This window comes from Cnephaeus nilssonii (assembly GCF_951640355.1).
Source record: "Cnephaeus nilssonii genome assembly, chromosome: 1".
Taxonomy (NCBI): domain Eukaryota; kingdom Metazoa; phylum Chordata; class Mammalia; order Chiroptera; family Vespertilionidae; genus Cnephaeus; species Cnephaeus nilssonii.
This window is the reverse complement of record NC_137072.1, coordinates 27648833-27667483: the sequence shown is the minus strand read 5'-3', so window position 1 is coordinate 27667483 and position 18651 is coordinate 27648833. Positions and strand designations below refer to the sequence as shown.

Genomic DNA, 18651 nt, shown 5'->3' with positions numbered 1-18651 from the left:
AGGAGAAAACTCAGTTCTGCAAGAAGGAAGGGGCCATCAGAAAACCTGAGCAGAGAAAGTGAGTTAGCGTTCAGCATCCAGGCCCTAGAACAGTGGAAGTCCCTGGAATGAGCTTTCATTCAGACTGGGCACTGAAAATAGTTCTTTTTAACCAAAGTGTTGGGCTCAAAAGAGGTGAAATAAGAGAAACTTAACAAGGGTAGTCAAGGCTAAACCAGATAAGAAGAGAATAGACCAGGAGGGCCTGTACACAAGCCAAAGACTTTAAACTTTAATTTGAGTGGCAGTTGGAAGCCTGGGTAGTTAGAAACCAGGGAGTGACATGTTAGATTAGAGCAGTATTCCCCAACGTGTGGACCCTACAAGAGCATCACCAACAGTATTTGGGAAACTGATGGAAATAAAAAGTCTCTACCCCAGCCCAGACCTACTAAATCAGAAAGTCTGGGTATGGGGCCCAGCAATCTGTTTTAACACACCCTCCAGGAGATTCTGATAGACCCTAAAATTTAAGAACCACTGGAGTTGAGTTAGAAAGAACAATGTGGGGCAGGGAGTCTGGGTGGGAAGCTATCACAATACTCCAGGTGCGGGAAGCCACCGCTTTCCCAATACTGTCTTACGAGTGCACCAAGGAACGTGGGAGGCCGTTGGGCCTTGGGCGTGGGAGGCCGTTGGGCCTTGGGCGTTGGCAGGCTAACGCTAAGCACCATTGTTCTGTTGAGATAGTGGTGGCTGGAAGCAATTTCCTGACCTACTAGCCTCAAAGTAAATGTTTACTGAACCTTACTGATCTTTACTGATTTTTATTGACCTTAGAGACTCTGTCTGTTACCTGTTTGCTGTGCTTTACTGAGGGCAAGATGTGTATCTAAAATTGAATAAAAAGCAGACAAGGCCAGGTTTCGGTATGTCTCTCCAAGAGAGAGGTCTCCACCTGGCCGCCCAGGCCTTCTAAATCCATATTTCTTGTATAGTATTTTCATTTGTGCATCGGCTCCTCCTTCAGATCCTGAACCCTAGTCGTGCAGGTTGCGGCATCCTGGAAATGTAATGGTGTGGATTCACTGATTCACTCCCTGACCATCTACTATGTGACAGGTACTGTTCTAGACACTAAAGATATAGCAGTGAACAAAGCAGAGAAATACCTATGTGGTAATGAGTGCATATTCTAACGGAAATAAAACACCTATCATTTATGTAGTTCCACATGCTGTCCGAAATGCTTTATATTTATTATTTCATCCTTATAACAACTCCATTAGATAGGTACAGTTTTTGTCTTCACTTTACAGGTAAGAAAACTGCAGTTAAGTAACTTGCAGGAAGTTATGTTGCTAGTGTTAGGACTCAGATTCAAATCGAAGGTCATGCCTTAGACACCATACTACTGGCCACCATGGTATACTGCTTCCACAGTGTCATAGTGGCATTGGTGGGGATAGTAGTGGTGGTGGTAAAAAAGATTCATTTAATATGTATTGCTTTAGTTCCTACTGTGTAATAACTCCTGGCACTGTTCTAGGAGTTTCATTAATAAAATCTCTGTCCTTTGATTTCAGAGAGGAAGGGAGAGGAAGAGAGAGATAGAAACATCAATGATGAGAGGAAATCATTGATCGGTTGCCTCTGCATGCCCTCTACTGGGAATTGAGCCCGCAACCCAGGCATGTGCCCTGACAGGGAATTGAACCTTGACCTCCTGATTCATAGGTTTGACACTCAACCACTGAGGCACACAGGCTGGGCTAAGATCTCTGTCATTATAAAATCACATGCTAGTAGAAAATAAACAATAAAATTAGAAAACAAGCAATTTAAATAGTATATTAGATGACAATTGCTATGGAAAAAAGAAACACTAGAATATAGTAAGGAGGATAGAGAGCATGATGGAAGAGCAAAATAGAGAGACAGGGAAGGGCAAGTTGAAACATTAGCAAAGACTTGAAGATGAGGAAGTTAGCCAAAGGGATAATAGGAGGACGACCCTTCCAGGCAGAGGGAGCAGCTGCAAATAAGGCCCCAATGTGGGAACTACTCTAAGCGCAGCCAGGAGGCCATGGTGGCTAGAGAGGAGTGATCCAGGACTACCGAGCAAGGAAGGCGGGATTGTGTGCCAGTCTTGGTACAGGGCTTTGCTGGCCATGTAAAGACTCTGGTTTTTACTCCATAAAATGGAGACCATTACAGGATTGTGAGCAGAGGAGTGACCTAACCTGACTTATATTTTATTTGTTTGTTTGTTTTTGTTAATCCTCACCTGAGGTTATTTTTCCCATTGATTTTTAGAGCAAGTAGAAGGGAGGAAAGGAGGAGGAGGGAGGGAGAGAGAGAGCGAGAGAGAGAGAAACACTGATGTGAGAGACACATCGATTGGTTGTCTCCCTCACAAATCCTGACCGGGCCAGGGTTTGGACCTGCAATCCAATATGTGCCCTGGACTGGGAATCGAACCTGAGGTACTCAGGCCTATGTTCTAACCACTGTGCACACTGGCCAGGGCCTGACTTACGTTTCAAACAAATCTCACTGATGGTTGTATCGAGAATAGACTATGGGGATCAAGAGAGAACTACTGAGGATTATTGCAATAACCAGAGGGGATAAAATGACGGTGGCTTGGACTTGGGTGGCAGCAGTAAAGCCAATATGTTTTTGCCCTGGCTGGGTGTCTCAGTTGGTTGGAGCCTCATCCAGTACACCCAAAGTCTATGCATTCAATTCCCAGTCAGGGCACATACCTAGGTTTTGGTTCCATCACCAGGTGCATACAAGAGGCAATCAAGTGATGTTTCTCTCTCACATCATGTTTCTTCTCTTTTCTTCTTCTTCTTCTTCTTCTTCTTCTTCTTCTTCTTCTTCTTCTTCTTCTCTCTCTCTCTCTCTCTCTTTCTCTCTCTCTCTCTCAAATAAATAAACATATTCTCTGGTAAGGATAAAAAAACAAAAGGGTCAGCAGGCTTTGCTGATGGATGGATATGGAGGGTAAGAGAAAGAGTGAACTCTGGGAGGCATCTACTGAAAGGGGAAGACTGGGCAAGGAGCTGGTGTGGGGGCGTTTAGAGGGGGTTGTTTTGGACAACTAAGTGTTTTGGGATATACAAATCTAGAGTTCAGAGAGAGAGATCTGGAAATCTGAGGAAATAAATTTGGAAGATGTGAGTAAACGGATTATTTTACATGTAATAATGAAGGTAATGTCAGGAAAAAATAAAGCTGTAGGTGTCTTTTATTGTGGGTTTACTAATTGTCAAGAATTATGCAGGATCCTGTGGATTTGGTTCATTTAATCCCAATACAATGAGAAGGGAGGTAGGACAGACGGGAGACATTTACCATCAGGGACAGAATCACCAACAGTCTCTGCTCTCCGAGCCAGTTTTACAAGGAATTCTGTCTGGGTTTGAAGACCAGCACATAACACTTTTCACCCTCCATCCCTTCTTGGGGTGCAGCCCTTTCAAGGGTCCCTCGCACGCTGGGATCCACCTCAGTGCTTCCTCTCAAGGACTGCAGCCCCCGCCCAAGCCGTGCGCTTGCGCGCTGAGACTCGCTTGCGGGGGGGGCGGGACTTGGGTGGCCGCGCTCCGCTCGTTGCTAGGAGACGCGGGGGCCTCCTAAACCAAGGCGGTCGGCTGCCCAGCCCACGGATCCCGAGTGGGGACCACAGGCACCTCCGCGCTCTCCTGCGAGCTCCAGGTGGGGCGCCCAGCCTCTCCAGGTGGGCCCAGGAAGGGTAACCGCGGAGGGCTGGGCCGGGGCGGGTGAAGGCGGGGCTGAGGGACCGTCTCGCCGGCCCCGCCTCTGCGCTCCGCGGGGACCCTCCCGCACCGCCTCCCCGCCCCAAGCCCGGCTCCGCCCCTTCCGTTTCTTCGCTCCGCGTCCGTTTGGGGACTCGTCCTGGTGGCTTCTGTGTGGATGTTACCTCGCTTTGGTCTCCTGAGTTTCGGATTCTGATTCTCCATAGTTTCCCAGCTGCCCTCACGCCCTTCACTTTAGGGGCCGTGATTCTGGGGCCTCCGTTCAGGACGCCTCCCCAGGGCCAGTCCCTGGATCCCCAGTGTTTAGAGAGCCTCCTCCATCCCCGTGGGCAGTCTGAAGCGCTCCCCGCCCTATTCTACTGCTATTCTACTTCCTTCTCTTTTCCCATTCACAGGTGTTAGGGGGTGCATCGTGGTGTAAAAGCTTTTCCTGTAGACTCCTGATCACTTTCCTTATGTTTCATAAACGTTACCCCTGATAAATTTCTTTTCAGAGGACCGGAACAGATACAGACACACAAAATACAGTAGTCCTCCCCCCCCACCCCACCCACCCCCCCCCCCCCGTCCCCTTATCCGCAGTTTTGCTTTCCGTGGTTTCAGTTACCTACAGTTAACCATGGTCTGCAAATATTGCGTGGAAAATTCCAGAACAAACAATTCATAAGTTTTAAATTGCATGCCAATCTGAGAAGCGTGATAAAATCTCTTGCCTGCCTGCTCCATCCCAGCCAGAACATAAATCATCCCTTTGTCCAGTGTCTCCACGCTATGTGCTCCCTGCCCCTTAGTCATTTACTAGCCCTCTGGGTTATCAGGTCGGTAATGCGAGAGAACCAGAGAGAGAAAGAGCGATCACATTCACATAACTTTGATTATAGTAGATTGTTATAACTTTTCCATTTTATTATTAGTTGTTAATCTTTTACTATGCCTAATTTATAAATTAAACTTTATCATAGGTAGCTATGTATAGGAAAAAACATCTATATATATAAAAGGCTAATATGCAAAGTGTACCCTTGGGAGTTCCACCCGAGACTCAGAGTTCGACACCAGGGGGCAGTGCGGAATGAAGGAAGACCCCGGCCGGCCTGGTCATTGGGACCCTACCTGTGCACGAATTTCATGCACCAGGCCTCTAGTAGTATATATAGGTTTTAGTACTATCTAGTTTTCAGGCAGCCACTGGGGGTCTGGGAAGTATCCCCCATGGATAATGGGGGACAACTGCATACAAAATGTGGTAACTATTTTTTTTCTGGTGGTATTCATATTTATTTATTTTTCTTTTTACTTTTTGACCCCCTTCACCCATTACATAAAAATGTAGCATTTTTATATGTATAGTTGACATGATTGTTTTGTTTGAAAGTGACAAAAGGTTACATAGGTGAATAGACAATTACGTGAACTAGAGGTTAATATTTGAATTTCCCATATTAGAAATTTGAGTGAATATGAGTAAAGCAAACATGACTTGGGTAAAGCAAAAATTAAGATTGTACCACTACTCTTAGAAAAAGTGTTTCATCTATAAAAGAAATATAAGTAATACAGCCACTAAATTCATATAAAAACATGATTAGTTTTGAAAATGTATTTAACATAGTGAATTAGCACCTTTTTTCCTTTCATGTTTCTTAGTGCCCTTTTTCCTATGGCATTATGGCATATATGTTAATGGTTTATTGGGCTGTGCCATGTGTCCAACTCACTTGTTGGTCTTATCTGTCTAGTATGTTGTGCAGCAATGACACAGTGAACCTCACATTCAAATAAATAGAATTGAAGGACAAGAGTTTCACTGAAATATGGTTTATATATTATTTTGTAGGTATTCCAAATTTTATATAAATTTATACAGCAACATAACATTGTATTGCCTTAAAGTGCAACATGAGCCTGAACCTAATTAATACAGATCAAATATTTTAAAAATATCAAATTTATCATTACCTTAATTTTCTTTGGTCTAGTCAATATATATGTTGGTATGCACATTGCAAAAAATGGAAAAAACAACACTAATGATATATCCACTTAGGTAGTTGCTACCTTGATCAGAGTAAGAACTGTATGACTCCGATGACTTCATTTCAATTCATTTTAATCTGGAGCTAAGTCCAAACAACTTTAAAATGTTAAATAAGTAATATAACAAAAATCGACAGGAGGTAGGAGGAAACATAAGACCAGTTTCCTTATTGTTGATAGACAAAAGTGGATCAGTATTTGTGTGTGATTTATACATGGAGTTCAAACAAATTACTCAGCCTTCATTATGTTTTTTATTAACCATTGAGGGAATTTTAGGCTCTATCTATTATATCAAAGAAACATTTATCTGAAATTTAGCAATTCTGTCAATTTTATTTCCATGTCCTATCCCCCTCTCCCCATTAATTCCAGATAAAGCTAAATTTATTACACATGTAAAAGCATTTATTATAAGACTCCTTTTAATAAAGTTAAAAAATGTAATCTTTACTGTTGAGAGTATTACAGATGCCTCCCTTCCCCGCCCCCCCATAGTCCCCTTTCACTGGTTCCTGCCCCACCCCAAGCCCTTACCACCCTATTGTCTGTGTCCATAGGTAAAACATATATGCATATAAGATCTTTGGTTAATCTCCTTTCGCACCCCCTCACCCCTTCCCTCTGAGATTTGTCAGTCTGTTCCATATTTCCCTGCCTCTGGTTCTGTTTTATTTCTCAGTTTATTTTGTTCATTAGATTTCTGGTATGCTTATTTTGAGTTTTAGATTCAATTCTTGATAGATATGTATTTATTGCCATTTTTTGTTCATATTTCTTCTTCTTCATCTTCCTCTTTCTCTTCTAAAAGAATACCCTTCAACATTTCATGTAATACTAGTTTGGTGGTGATGAACTCCTTTAGCTTTTTCTTATCTGGGAAGCTCTTTATCTGGCCTTCAATTCTAAATGATAGCTTTGCTGGGTAGAGTAATCTTGGTTGTAGGTCCTTCCTATTCGTCACTTTGAATATTTCTTGCCAATCCTTTCTGGCCTGCAAAGTTTCTGTTATGAAATTAGCTGAGAGTCATATGGGCATTCCCTTGTAGGTAACTACTGCTTTTCTCTTGCAGCTTTTAAGATTCTCTCTTTGTCTTTAACCTTTGGCATTTTAATTATGATGTGTTTTGGTGTGGGCCTCTTTGGATTCCTCTTGTTTGGGACTCTCTGACTCTGTGCTTCCTGGACTTATAAGACTATTTTTTTTCACAGGTAGGGGAAATTTTCTGTCATTATTTCTTCAAATAGGTTTTCAATATTGTGCTCTCTCTCTTCTCCTCCTGGCACCCCCATAATTCTGATGTTGGTACGCTTGAAGTTGTCCCAGAGGCTTCTTACACTGTCTTCATATTTTTGGATTCTTTTTTCTTTTTGCTCTTCTGATTGGATGTTTTTTGCTTCCTCATATTCCAAATCACTGATTTTATTCTTAGAATCCTCTACTGTTTAATCCCTGTAAATTGTTCTTTATTTCAGTTAGTGTATGCTTAATTTCTTACTGGACCTTCTTCATGTCTTTGACATTCACTCTAAGATCCTTGAAAGTCTCATTAAGTCCCTTGAAACGCTTTAAGATCCTTGAGCAACCTTATAACCATTGTTTTGAACTCTGTATCCAGTAGTCTGCTTACTTCCATTTCTTTCATTTGTGACATGTTTCTTTGTCTTCGCATTTTGGCTGCTTCCCTGTGTTTAATTCTATGTATTAGGTAGAGCTGTTATGTCTCCTGAAATTGGTAGAGTGGTCTTCTATATTAGGTGTCTTTAGGGCAGTGGCTCAGCCTCCCCAGTCACTTGAGATGGGCACTCTTGGTGTGCCCCTGTGTGGGCTCTGTGCCCAGTCTTTATTGTAGTTGAGCCTTGATTGCTGTTGGCATCACTCGGAGAAATTGACCTCCAGGCCAATTGGCTGTGAGGACCAGCTGTGACTATAGTGGAAGAGCTGTTGTGGTGACATTGGTTAATAAATTATTGTGGTGACGTTGGTTAATAAATTATACAGGTTTCAAGTGTACAATTCTATAATATACTAGAGGCCCAGTGCATGATTGAATCATGCACGTGTAGGGTCCCCTACACGCTTTCGCTTTTCGCGGTGGAGCTGGGTGCCTGGTGCCAGAGCAGACAGGCACCCAGCTCCCCCACTTTTGATGGTCCGCGGCCGCTGAGGGGGGCTACCTTGCTGTTGAGAGGCGCTGAGGGGGGCTGCCACGGACACCTGGCTACCCTGCCATTGAGAGGCGCAGCTGGGTGTCTGCGGCAGGCCCCCTCAGTGGCAGCAGATCCGTGCCTCTCAATGGCTGGATAGGCCACCCCGAGTCCCGCCCCTCAGCCTCCCGCCGTCCAATCGTGGGCGTAGCGGAGTGATGGTAATTTACATGTTACTCTATTATTAGATAGGATTATATTGCATCATGAGTTCACCACCCAAAGTCAAGTCTTCTTCTATTACCTTTTATCTCCCTTTTACCTTCTCCTACCTTCCCCCACTCCTCTTCCAACTCTGGCAATCACCATATTGTTGTCTGTGGGATTCTGGACTCTTAATTATTTTTAAATGCTAACTTTGTTCATTCTTAAAGGGACTTTCAAATTGTCACTATTACATCATCAATTAATTTTGTCTTAACATCTTTCAGAATTAATTGGCAATAAGATCTCTGTAGCCATGGCTAGTTCTGAAATGAAACCCAAATCAATAAGTCGTGCCAAAAAATGGTCAGAAGAGATTGAAAATCTGTACAGATTTCAACAAGCAGGATATCGGGATGAAATTGAATATAAACAAGTAAAACAAGTTTCTGTGGTAAGTTTTATTCCTCTATAAATCTGAACTCAAAATGAGTTTGTTCAATGGTGAAAGTTTTAAAATAAAACAAAAAACTAGAGGATAACTGAAAGGAAATTCTTCTCCAGCTCTCTCATTTTATTGAAGAGTAGACTAAGGCCCCAAAAAGTGATTTTTAGGCAGAAAGAGGAAAGAGGTGGTCCATCAGCATGGAAATATTAAGAAATTTCTAGCTTTTATTGAAAAACTATACTCTGCTAAATGCCAGTTTCATTTTAATTTTGAACACGAATTGTAAAGGGGTTAAATTCTGTTTTTTATGAGGATTATAGGTGACAAAAAACCATTAGAGAACAAGTCCTGACTTTGGTAGTGCTTTCTAGGTTCTCTTGAGGGATTAGAGACATGACTTTGCTTTTCATAGACTAGGTTAAAATCTAGACATGGCACCAGTTTATAATGGGGTTTTAAAAAATTCATTCATTCTACCGGATACTAGAAGACAGAGTTTTAAAGAATATGATATATAGTATTCATAAATGTGTTTTAATGCTCAGACTTGGGTTTACAACAAAGTATTTATTATTTAATTTTTTTATTATTTATTAATTTATTATTTAATTTATTATCTATTTTTTTTTTAGTATCAACTCTCCATTTTTTAGAGACTAATTCACATGTGTGTTTTTCAGCTCTCTATATTTTCTTTTTCTTTTGATCTTTGCTTAATACTTCCTTGAAAAGTAGATAGGAAAAGAAATCAGAGGCATTACAGAGCTAACATATACTAGACCCATTAATTTAATGCACATTAATTTGAGAGGTATTAGTAGGGCTGGTAAGAAACGAAGTTATAAACACTGATCAAATTAATATTTGATGACTGTGATTTTCATATACAGTCATCCCTCAGTGTCCCAAGGTATTGGTTTCAGGATCCCTGTGGATACCAAAATCCATGGGTGCTCAAGTCCCTTATGTAAAACTAGAGGCCCGGTACATGGGATTCATGCACTGGTGGGGGGCATGGCCTGAGGGGATTGGCCCGCTGTGGGAGCACTGTTCATCCCGGTCAGCTGAGCAGTGCTCCCACTGTGGGAGCGCACTGACCATCAGGGGACAGCTCCTGCATTGAGCATCTGCCCTCTGGTGGTCAGTGCGTGTCATAGCGACTGGTCAACTGGTTGTTCTGGTCATTCCACCGGTCGGTCGCTGGGCTTTTATTATATAGAATGGAATAGTATTGCATATTATCTATATTTTCAGATAGGCTATAGCAGGGTATACCTATACATTACTTCATTTGTGTGGATTCAGTGTAGTGCCTGGCGTATGGCAAATTCAAGTTTTGCTTTTGGGAACTTTCTGAGATCATTTTTTCCAACATTTTCAATGAGCAATGAGTTGAAACTGCAGATCCAAAACCCACAGATACAGAGGGCTAACTGTATCAGTATTCTGACATCTGTTACCAAAAGGTATTCTTTATTACTGTATTATCTATGGATTTTAGACAGATAAAACACAAGCATGAATATTTTAATGCTGTCCAAAAATAAGCTTCATACCTTGCCTTAAGATTGGGATGCCCCTTAAAGGTATATAAGACCCAGGATCATAGAGATGATGTGATCATATAGGCACAGCTGCACCTATTACCCCCCCACCCCCCGCCACACACACAATACTGTTGTAATTGAGGTAAAATCAGATTTAAGAGGACAATAAGAACATCCTTAAAGTGGAAGTCCCCAAAAGCACCTGAGAAGGGTGTGTGTGTGTGTGTGTGTGTGTGTGTGTGTGTGTGTTATGAAGGAAAGAACAACCCTATTCACTGTATGACTTTACAGTTATGGAGCGGTTTTGCATTTCATTTCAGCAGTATATGTTTATTGGGTACCTACCACGTGCAAATTTCTGTGCCAAGTGCTTTAGGAAATAAAAAATATAAGCACTTGCCTTGCCTGTCCTAAATAAATTCGGTGGGCCAGTGGGAAGAGTACAGGATTTGCAATCGGTCTGTTCAAGGGTTGCAGCCTGGCTCTCCCCGTCACTAGCTGGGCAATCCCACACAAGGCTTTTAACTTCACTGAGCTCAACTGCAAAATGGTGATGGCAGGGCCTCCAACAGAAAATTGTCACAGGAATGAAATGAAGGCATGTGTTTGAAGTGCCTGACATTGCAGTGCTCAATGATAATTTGTTGAGTGAATGAATAGTGTTTAATGAATGATAACCTTTATTATTCTTATATCTTGAAAAAGATTGAGAATGACAAAAACAATAAAACCTTATATGTCAAAATATATAGGGTATTCCAAAAAATGTATACACACACTGCAAATAATTATAAAGGCAGTGTCTATTAAATACATTTCATTTTCAAAATTGAGCTATCAGCTGTTAAAAGTGTGTATACATTTTTTGTGACACCCTGTATGCCTTAAAAGAAGCAGCACAGGAATCCAGAGGATGATAAATATCACTTCCTTTGGGGACTTTCTTCCCCAAAGGCTTTATGCCCCCAGAGGCATTTGCTGTGGGCCTTAAAGGATGGATAGGGTGGTGACTGAAGACTTGCCTGGGTTGGCATGTACCAGCAGTCTAAAGGGGATGAGTGAAGTTCCTTGTCCTGACATCAGGCACTCACCCTTATGGGCAATATCAGTGCTACTGCTCTCCTGGCCCCGGCCAAAGGGGAGTTGGGCTTGAGGACCTTATCTCTCCACTCCATATACTCTCAGGATGAAGATTTCCTAGATTGAATGGGAGTGATTACGTGAAAAGCTAAGAAGAACAAATGATGAAATAGCAAAGATGTTGCTAAGTGCAGAACCAATATAGTTGTTTGGAGGCCTTTTGTTCCATAGGAAGTAGCTGTGGATGTTCTGTAGAAGCAGCAGTTGTACGTACTGTTTCTTCACTACATAAGGTGATTTTCAAGACCCTAGTAAATGAACAAGAACCTGCCACTGGTCCCACGAGGAAGAGGGCTGTATGTGGTGACTTGAGAACACCTTCCTTTCACTGCTGAGGACAATAGGAGATACAAAACACAGGCCTGACCTAAGTGATAGAATTTATGACTTTTTTTCTATAGTGTATATGTCAGAGAGCCTGCTGAGGTTTTTCAGATATGCTGCCTCCTATTTTTGCTACTTCACAAATAAATGAGACAACAGAAGAAAATGAAAATGCACTGTTCAACATAAACGATGTGTATTCCTTTATATTCATATTCCCATTCAAAATGATGATTTATAAGAGGGGACTATGAGAAGTGAAGCTGCCTGTACAGATGGTGTTGAAGGACAGGGTTTTGTTTTCTAAACCATGAAACCTGAATAACAGACTTTTGGCAATGAGAGCACATCTCTCAAAATCCAGAAAAAACAAACATACCTAACACACACAGAAACACACTGACCTGATTAAGGGGGGCATAACATGAATTTGCAGAGGAAAGGGAGAAAAATGTCCATACTGGATCAGGCCAAACCATACAGTAAGCCAAGCAATAGGACATACTTGAAAGAATAGTGGGGGGAGGTAAGAAAGACTGTTGAGGACTATATTCATAGTCCAATTTCTATTAAAAATTGAGTTTCAAGGTAAACTCAATTGAGCTTCAAGTAAACTTGAAATATAGATGTGAGGAAATACACCCGGCCCTTTAAATATATGAAGTCTAGCTGTTTCCTTTAGTCACTCGCACCATCAACAGTCAGCTCTAGGTGCTTTCAGAATGGGGTCTGGGCTTAGCCCTAATCCCTCCTGGCGTGTTACTTTTAGAAATTAAGAAGTAATAATGTTTGAAATCATTTTTAAACATATGAATAAAGTTTAGAGTATTTAAAATGTTGGTTTTTTTTCCTATCTTGGCAACTGAGTAGAAATTTAAATCTAGAAATTGGAATCTAGAGAGCACCAAATTAGTTATTTTGCTGTAAAATAATATTACTTAAGATGTGTTTTGGGGTGTGTGTGACACTGTCTAAGAGGTCAAGTATTTTAAAACTTAATTCTATACTTTAACTTTTTATGTGAGTTATACTTTTAACTATTTGGTAGTAAAATATTATATAAAATAAACCTGGCATGACAATATTTGTATTCTGGTTTTTGATGTGTAGGTAGATCGTTGGCCAGAGACAGGATATGTGAAGAAACTTCAGAGAAGGGACAATACTTTCTATTACTACAACAAACAGAGGGAATGTGAGGACAAGGAAGTCCACAAAGTGAAAATTTATGCTTACTAGGCATCTGTTCTTTGTGTTACTTATCATCATCTTTTAATATTTCATTGTTTCATTCTGCATCGTGTAAATGTCAATTTACAAAAGAATCAAGATGCAGACTTCAACCGAATGTTCTGAAGCACAGAATCCATGAAACTTGGTATCTGTTAATCATCCTATTCTGTTCTAAAATATAACTGCAGAAGCATTAAAATTGTGCCTGTCTTGGTTCTGTTGTTTTGATTATTTTAACTGTGGCAAAATAGCCATCATGCACAGGAAAAATAGCCCCATTGGAAACAATTCCACTGGTTGGGCTTATTATGTATAGGTTACTGCTCTACCCTCACATCCTTCAGCCTTTACCACTTTATAAGACCATCACTTTAAATGGCCAGATCTGCATTTTGCAGGCTGAGGAATCCTTTCTCTTGCCTCAGGAATCCTTTACCTCTTGCTGAGTAGACCAAAAATGTCAAGAGATGATGGCCTCTGGGAGCAACCTTCAGCAATGACTGATGGGGAGGAGATGGCTAAATGCCCAGCAACCTAACACCTCGGCAGGAATCCATCTCAAGTGTTTGTTTTATACTGGCACCCCATTTCCCCAGCAGAAATAAGCTTCAGTCACCTGCAGCTGTATCTGACTTGGTCAAGTGGGATTTATTTTTAAGATGCAAGGCTGGTTCAATATTTACAAGTCAATTAACATGATACAACACATAAACAAAATGAAGGGTAAAAATTATATCAATACATGCAGAAAAAGCATTTGAAAAAAATCAATTTATGATAAAATACCTTCAGCAAAGAGGGATATGGGAACATACCTCAACATAATAAAGGCCATATATGACTAACTCACAGCTATCACCATTCTCAATGATGAAAAGCTGAAAGTTTTTTCTTTAAGATTAGGAACAGGACAATGATTTCCACTTTCACCCCTCTTATTCAACATAGTACTCAAAGTCCTAGCCATAGCAATCATATATATATGGCATCCAAATTAGAAAGAAAGATGTAAAAATTGTCAGTTTTTGTAGATGACATGATACCATAGAGGGTGGTGCAAAAGTAGGAAGACATCAGGTTCAGGCTGGTGACTCTAAGAGCCCCTACCCAACTCGAGCAAGAGTAAAAACATCTCATACACTCCCCAAATCTGGGAATTTCTTCTGGCTCCACTTCCTACTTTTTGCTTTGAATTATCTCCCTCTCCCCTGGACTTTTGTTGTTGTTGTTGTTGTTGTTAAGAGAGAGAGGGGGAAAAATCATCGATGTGAAAGAGAAACATCGATAGGTTGCCTCCCATATGCACCCTGACTGGGGATTGAACCTGCAACCTAGGTATGTGCCCTGACTGGGAATCGAACCCGAAACCCTTTTGGTGTACAGCGACAACACTCTAATCAATGAAGACACTGGCCAGGGCTCTCCTGGATTTGAACCCACATTCTTCATCTCTGCATTGATAACTTTTTTGGATTGTGAGTCTGACTCTTTAATTCAGAGCATCATTTCTCCCCCAAGACACTGCTTTTTAGATTGGCCCATGGCTCCATGCACTGCAGCCTAAGAGCTGAGACTGCCCCAAACTGTGAATGTTACCAGGTTCTCTGATACCATGACTGAGCCCAGGCCTTACATGTCCAGGGGGAGGAAAGGGGACTAAACATTAAGCCCATGGCATGTAAGTTCATGCTGTTTAAGAGATGGGAAACACTGGTAGACCCTGTCATGCTAATTTTATGCTCAGCTATGGAGTTCCCAGATATTTGGTCAAACTTTATTCTGGTGTGTCTGAGAGGGCGTTTTTGGATGAGATTAACATGTGACATGGTAGACTGAGTAAAGCAGATTGCCCTCCCTAAAGTGGGTGAGCCTGGCCCAATCACTTGAAGGCCTAACTGGAACAAAAAGGCTTCCCTCCTGTGAGGAAGGGGGAACTCCTGCCTGATTTCTTGAGCTGGCCCATCAGTTTTCTCCTGTCTTCAGAGTGGAACTCCCTCAGCTTTGCTGACTGCAGATCTTGGGGCCTGTCAGCCTCCATCAATGCTTGAGCCAATTCCTTATAGGAAATTCCTTATCTCCGGTTCTCCTTTTTCTGGAGAACACCAAATAATACAACCCTCCTGGATACCACAACCAGTTAAGATAAAGTAAATTCATGATGAAATGAGTAACAGGGCCCAGTAGCATGAAGAGAAAAAACATGAATTTTATAGACTAGAGAAATTAGGGAAAGCTTTTTGGAAAGTTTGGGACATGGGCTGAATTTTGAACAGATCAGAACTAGCCATAGGTGCAGAACTCCCTAGGACTTACCAAGTAAATCTTAAATTGGGTTGGGTGGTCCCTTGGAGGGCAGAATAATGGCTCGTTCATGTTGGTCCCAGTCTTCCTTCTTTGCTTAACTTGGCATCACTTCAGAGGAAGCCTTTCCTCATTTTCTCCAACTCCTTCCCTTGGCATGTTCTCACAGCACTTATTTTACTTCAGCACTTTATCACACTCTGTTTTAAAAGTCTGTTTTCTTATGTTCCCTGCCTTCCTACAGGACTGAGTTCATGGACGTAGAAGCCTACAGCGTTTATCTGTCATTGCATCTCTTAGCACCATAGTTCTAGTATGGATGGGTAGGTAGATAAATAAATGAGTAATAGAAATAATAACAAACTAGTAATAATATTACCTATTATTAATGAGTAACAAAATATAATTCTACTAGAGGTCTGGTGCATGAATTCATGCACGGGTGGGGGCTGGCCGGCTGGCCCTGATCGGGGCCAATCAGGCTGCACGGACCAGGGGGAGGGGCCATGGGCAGTTGGCTGTCCCCATCCCCTGGTTAAACTCTGGGTTGAGGGGATAATTTGCTTATTAGCCTTTTATTATATAGGATTATTAAGACTTTGATAGGACCCTATGAAATAAAGGTAGAAATAATTTATTACCAGAACAAATTGGATACATTGGCAAATAGAATCCAAGTGAATTCCAAAATGGAAATATTGGATAAATATCTTTTCTTTCTCTTCTTTTCATTTGAAAGTGATACATACTTATTAAAGAACATTTAAGAAAATACCCTGAGTAGAAAAATTAAAAATCACTTACGGTTCAATGCCCCAAATAAAATATATTACAATTTTGTTATATTTCTTTCTGATCAAAAGGACTATAGTGCCCTAGCCAGTTTGGCTCCGTGGATAGAGCGTAGGCCTGCGGACCAAAGGGTCCCTGATTAGATTCCGGTCAAGGGCACATATCTTGGTTGCAGGCCCCTCCCTGGCCGGAGCCCTGGTCAGGGCTCATGCATGAGGCAACCAATTGATGTGTTTCTCTGACATTAATGTTTCTCTCTGTCTTTCCCTCTCTCTTCCGCTCTCCCTAAAAATCAATGGAAAAATATCCTTAGGTGAGGCTTAACAAACAAACAAAAAAGGACTATAGCTAACATTTAAGACTCACAAATTCTCACAATAACTCACAATGGGTTCATCAACCGGCTCCAGGTCACAGAACTGGCTAAATGTTAGAGCCAAGCTATGGACCCAAACATCTTGGGTTCAAAGCCCTCATTATACCATTTATATTCCTTTTATTATTGCACATAATCTATAAAACAAGGATGAAAGCTGTTTCTGCTCATGAAAATCCACCATGAGAGCCATCTAGAGACCCATTGCTGACAACTGCTGAGCATCTTCATTCTACGGTCTTATTCCCCTGAAGGTAATAGGCAGTTTATGGGTGTCTTAGCATGATACTTCTTGACCAGGCACAAATAAAACACACAAAATGAAAAACAACCCACAGAGAATTTTGTGACTTCTGTTCAAAGTGTTAGATGTACAAGGTTTCTCAAAATTGCAATTTCTGGCACAGGAAGTGATTTCTGAAGTAGTTCTCAGAAGTCATGGAAATTAGCATGTTCTTAAATTCAGAGAAGTGGCAATTAAATCGGGCCCTATGTTTCTATCTCTTATGAAAAACAGCTTCCTTCATTCTTACATCTATCAAGGAAGTTACATATTGAACTCATTTAACAATTTTACTGACTGTGATATTATATATGTAGCAGGAATATTTTTAGAAATTAGTGGTTCCCTAATTTTTAAGGTTTATAAATTTGGATTTCTGGGCATATTTAATCAAAATAATAGGTGATTGTACAGGTCAGATCCTTTTATGAGTTTAAATCTAGGCATCTAAGCATGACTGATTCCTTTCCTTATCATTATTAGCATAAGTATAGGAACAAAGAGGTAGGGAAGAAGGAAGGAAAGGAGGGAGAGAGGGAGAAAGAGAGAAGAAAGAGAAGGAGGAGGAGATATAGAAAAGGAGAAAGAGAGGGAGAAATATAGAGAGGGAAAGACGAGAGAGGGGGAGAAAGAGGGAGAGAGGCAGAGAGGGAAAAAGGGAGAGAGGGAGAGAGGGAGGGAGAGGGAGAAGAAGAGGGAGAGGGAGAGGGGGGGGGAGAGAGAGAGAGAGAGAAAGAGAGAGAGAGAGAGAGAGAGAGAGAGAGAGAGAGAGAGAGATTGGTTGCCTCTTGTACATGCCCTGACCGGGGATGGAACCTACAACCTAGATATATGCCCTGACAGAGAATCAAGCCTACGACTTTTCGGTGCACATGATGACACTCCAGCCAACTGAGCCACACCAGCTAGGCCCTAGCTGCTAGGGTGAAGCATTGATTGTTAAAAAAAAAGCTGGAGTCATTCACTGAACCTCCTAGAGGTAGGAGGTGAGTAGGAGCTAGGAGAGAATGCAGTGGGGAGGGGGACTTCTAGGAACACAGAGAAGCAAAATTAGAGAAAAGGAAGCCGCAGAGCAGAGAAAGTTGGTCTGTTAGAGTGGTGGCGTTCCAAGTCCTGGGAACGGTGCAAATGCCACCATCTCTGTGCTCACCGGTCAAAAGCATCTTACTTTCTTTCTGTGGTGCAGCATTGAGACCCCAGGAGGAAGTGCAGTGGTAGAATTGAGCCCTTGGTGAGAGGAGGGAACCACAGGCACATAACCTACCATCTTCCAACTTGAAAAGTCACAAAAATCAAAGGGTGTTGTGTGTCAGGGTAGTAGGAAGCTGGGGAAATTCCTGGGCAAGTGGAATGGGGAAACTGAGATAAAATTAAACAAGGCCAAATAGTTTGGGCAGCTTGCAGCTAGCTTGTGAATTGCAAGACCTTATCTTCCCCCAACTAAGGACACTTTAGAGGAAATGATGTATACCTCTCTTCCCTAACCAGAGGATATGTAGCTTCAATCATGCTGGCCTAGGAAATATTGAATAAAGACACTGATCCAGCACCCTCCTACAGTGATCGTGTTTGTGCAGCTGCTGCAAAAGGGCCTCTTCCTGAGGGGCCCCCTTGGCCACTCTTCCTCCTACTGTCCTGACCTTCCCATCCAAGTCTCCATGGCAGCTTTGTTCCTGCCTACGATTTAGATACTCGTGATGCCCAAGGCTCTGTCCTAGTCCATTTTCTTGTCACTCTTTTTTTTAAAAATATATTTTATTGATTTTTTACAGAGAGGAAGAGAGAGGGATAGAGAGTTAGAAGCATCGATGAGAGAGAAACATCGATCAGCTGCCTCTTGCACACCCCCTACTGGGGATGTGCCCGCAACCAAGGTACATGCTCTTGACCGGAATCGAACCTAGGACCCTTGAGTCCGAAGGCCGACGCTCTATCCACTGAGCCAAACCGGTTTCGGCTTCTTGTCACTCTTAACCTGATATCCACCGGCTGTCAGTGAGTCCACAGGTGAGTTTGGTGAAGAGAGCTCAGAACCTCCACCCCCAAAATGG

General features: G+C 41.8%; 1 protein-coding gene across 2 annotated transcripts; it reads left to right on the top strand.

Moving 5' to 3' along the window:
- Positions 1-3593: 3593 nt before the first annotated feature.
- Positions 3594-12854, top strand: MEIG1 (meiosis/spermiogenesis associated 1; the record flags this gene model as incomplete). Of its 2 annotated transcripts, none has more annotated exons than XM_079774819.1 (3): positions 3594-3727; positions 8444-8610; positions 12726-12854. In XM_079774819.1, exons 2-3 carry the CDS (start codon positions 8473-8475, stop codon positions 12852-12854), a joined length of 267 nt encoding a protein of 88 aa, XP_079630945.1. In that variant the 5' UTR covers positions 3594-3727; positions 8444-8472. The 2 variants fall into 2 exon arrangements, with proteins under 2 accessions (XP_079630945.1, XP_079630946.1); XM_079774820.1 differs by having other exon boundaries at positions 3635-3705.
- Positions 12855-18651: the final 5797 nt, after the last annotated feature.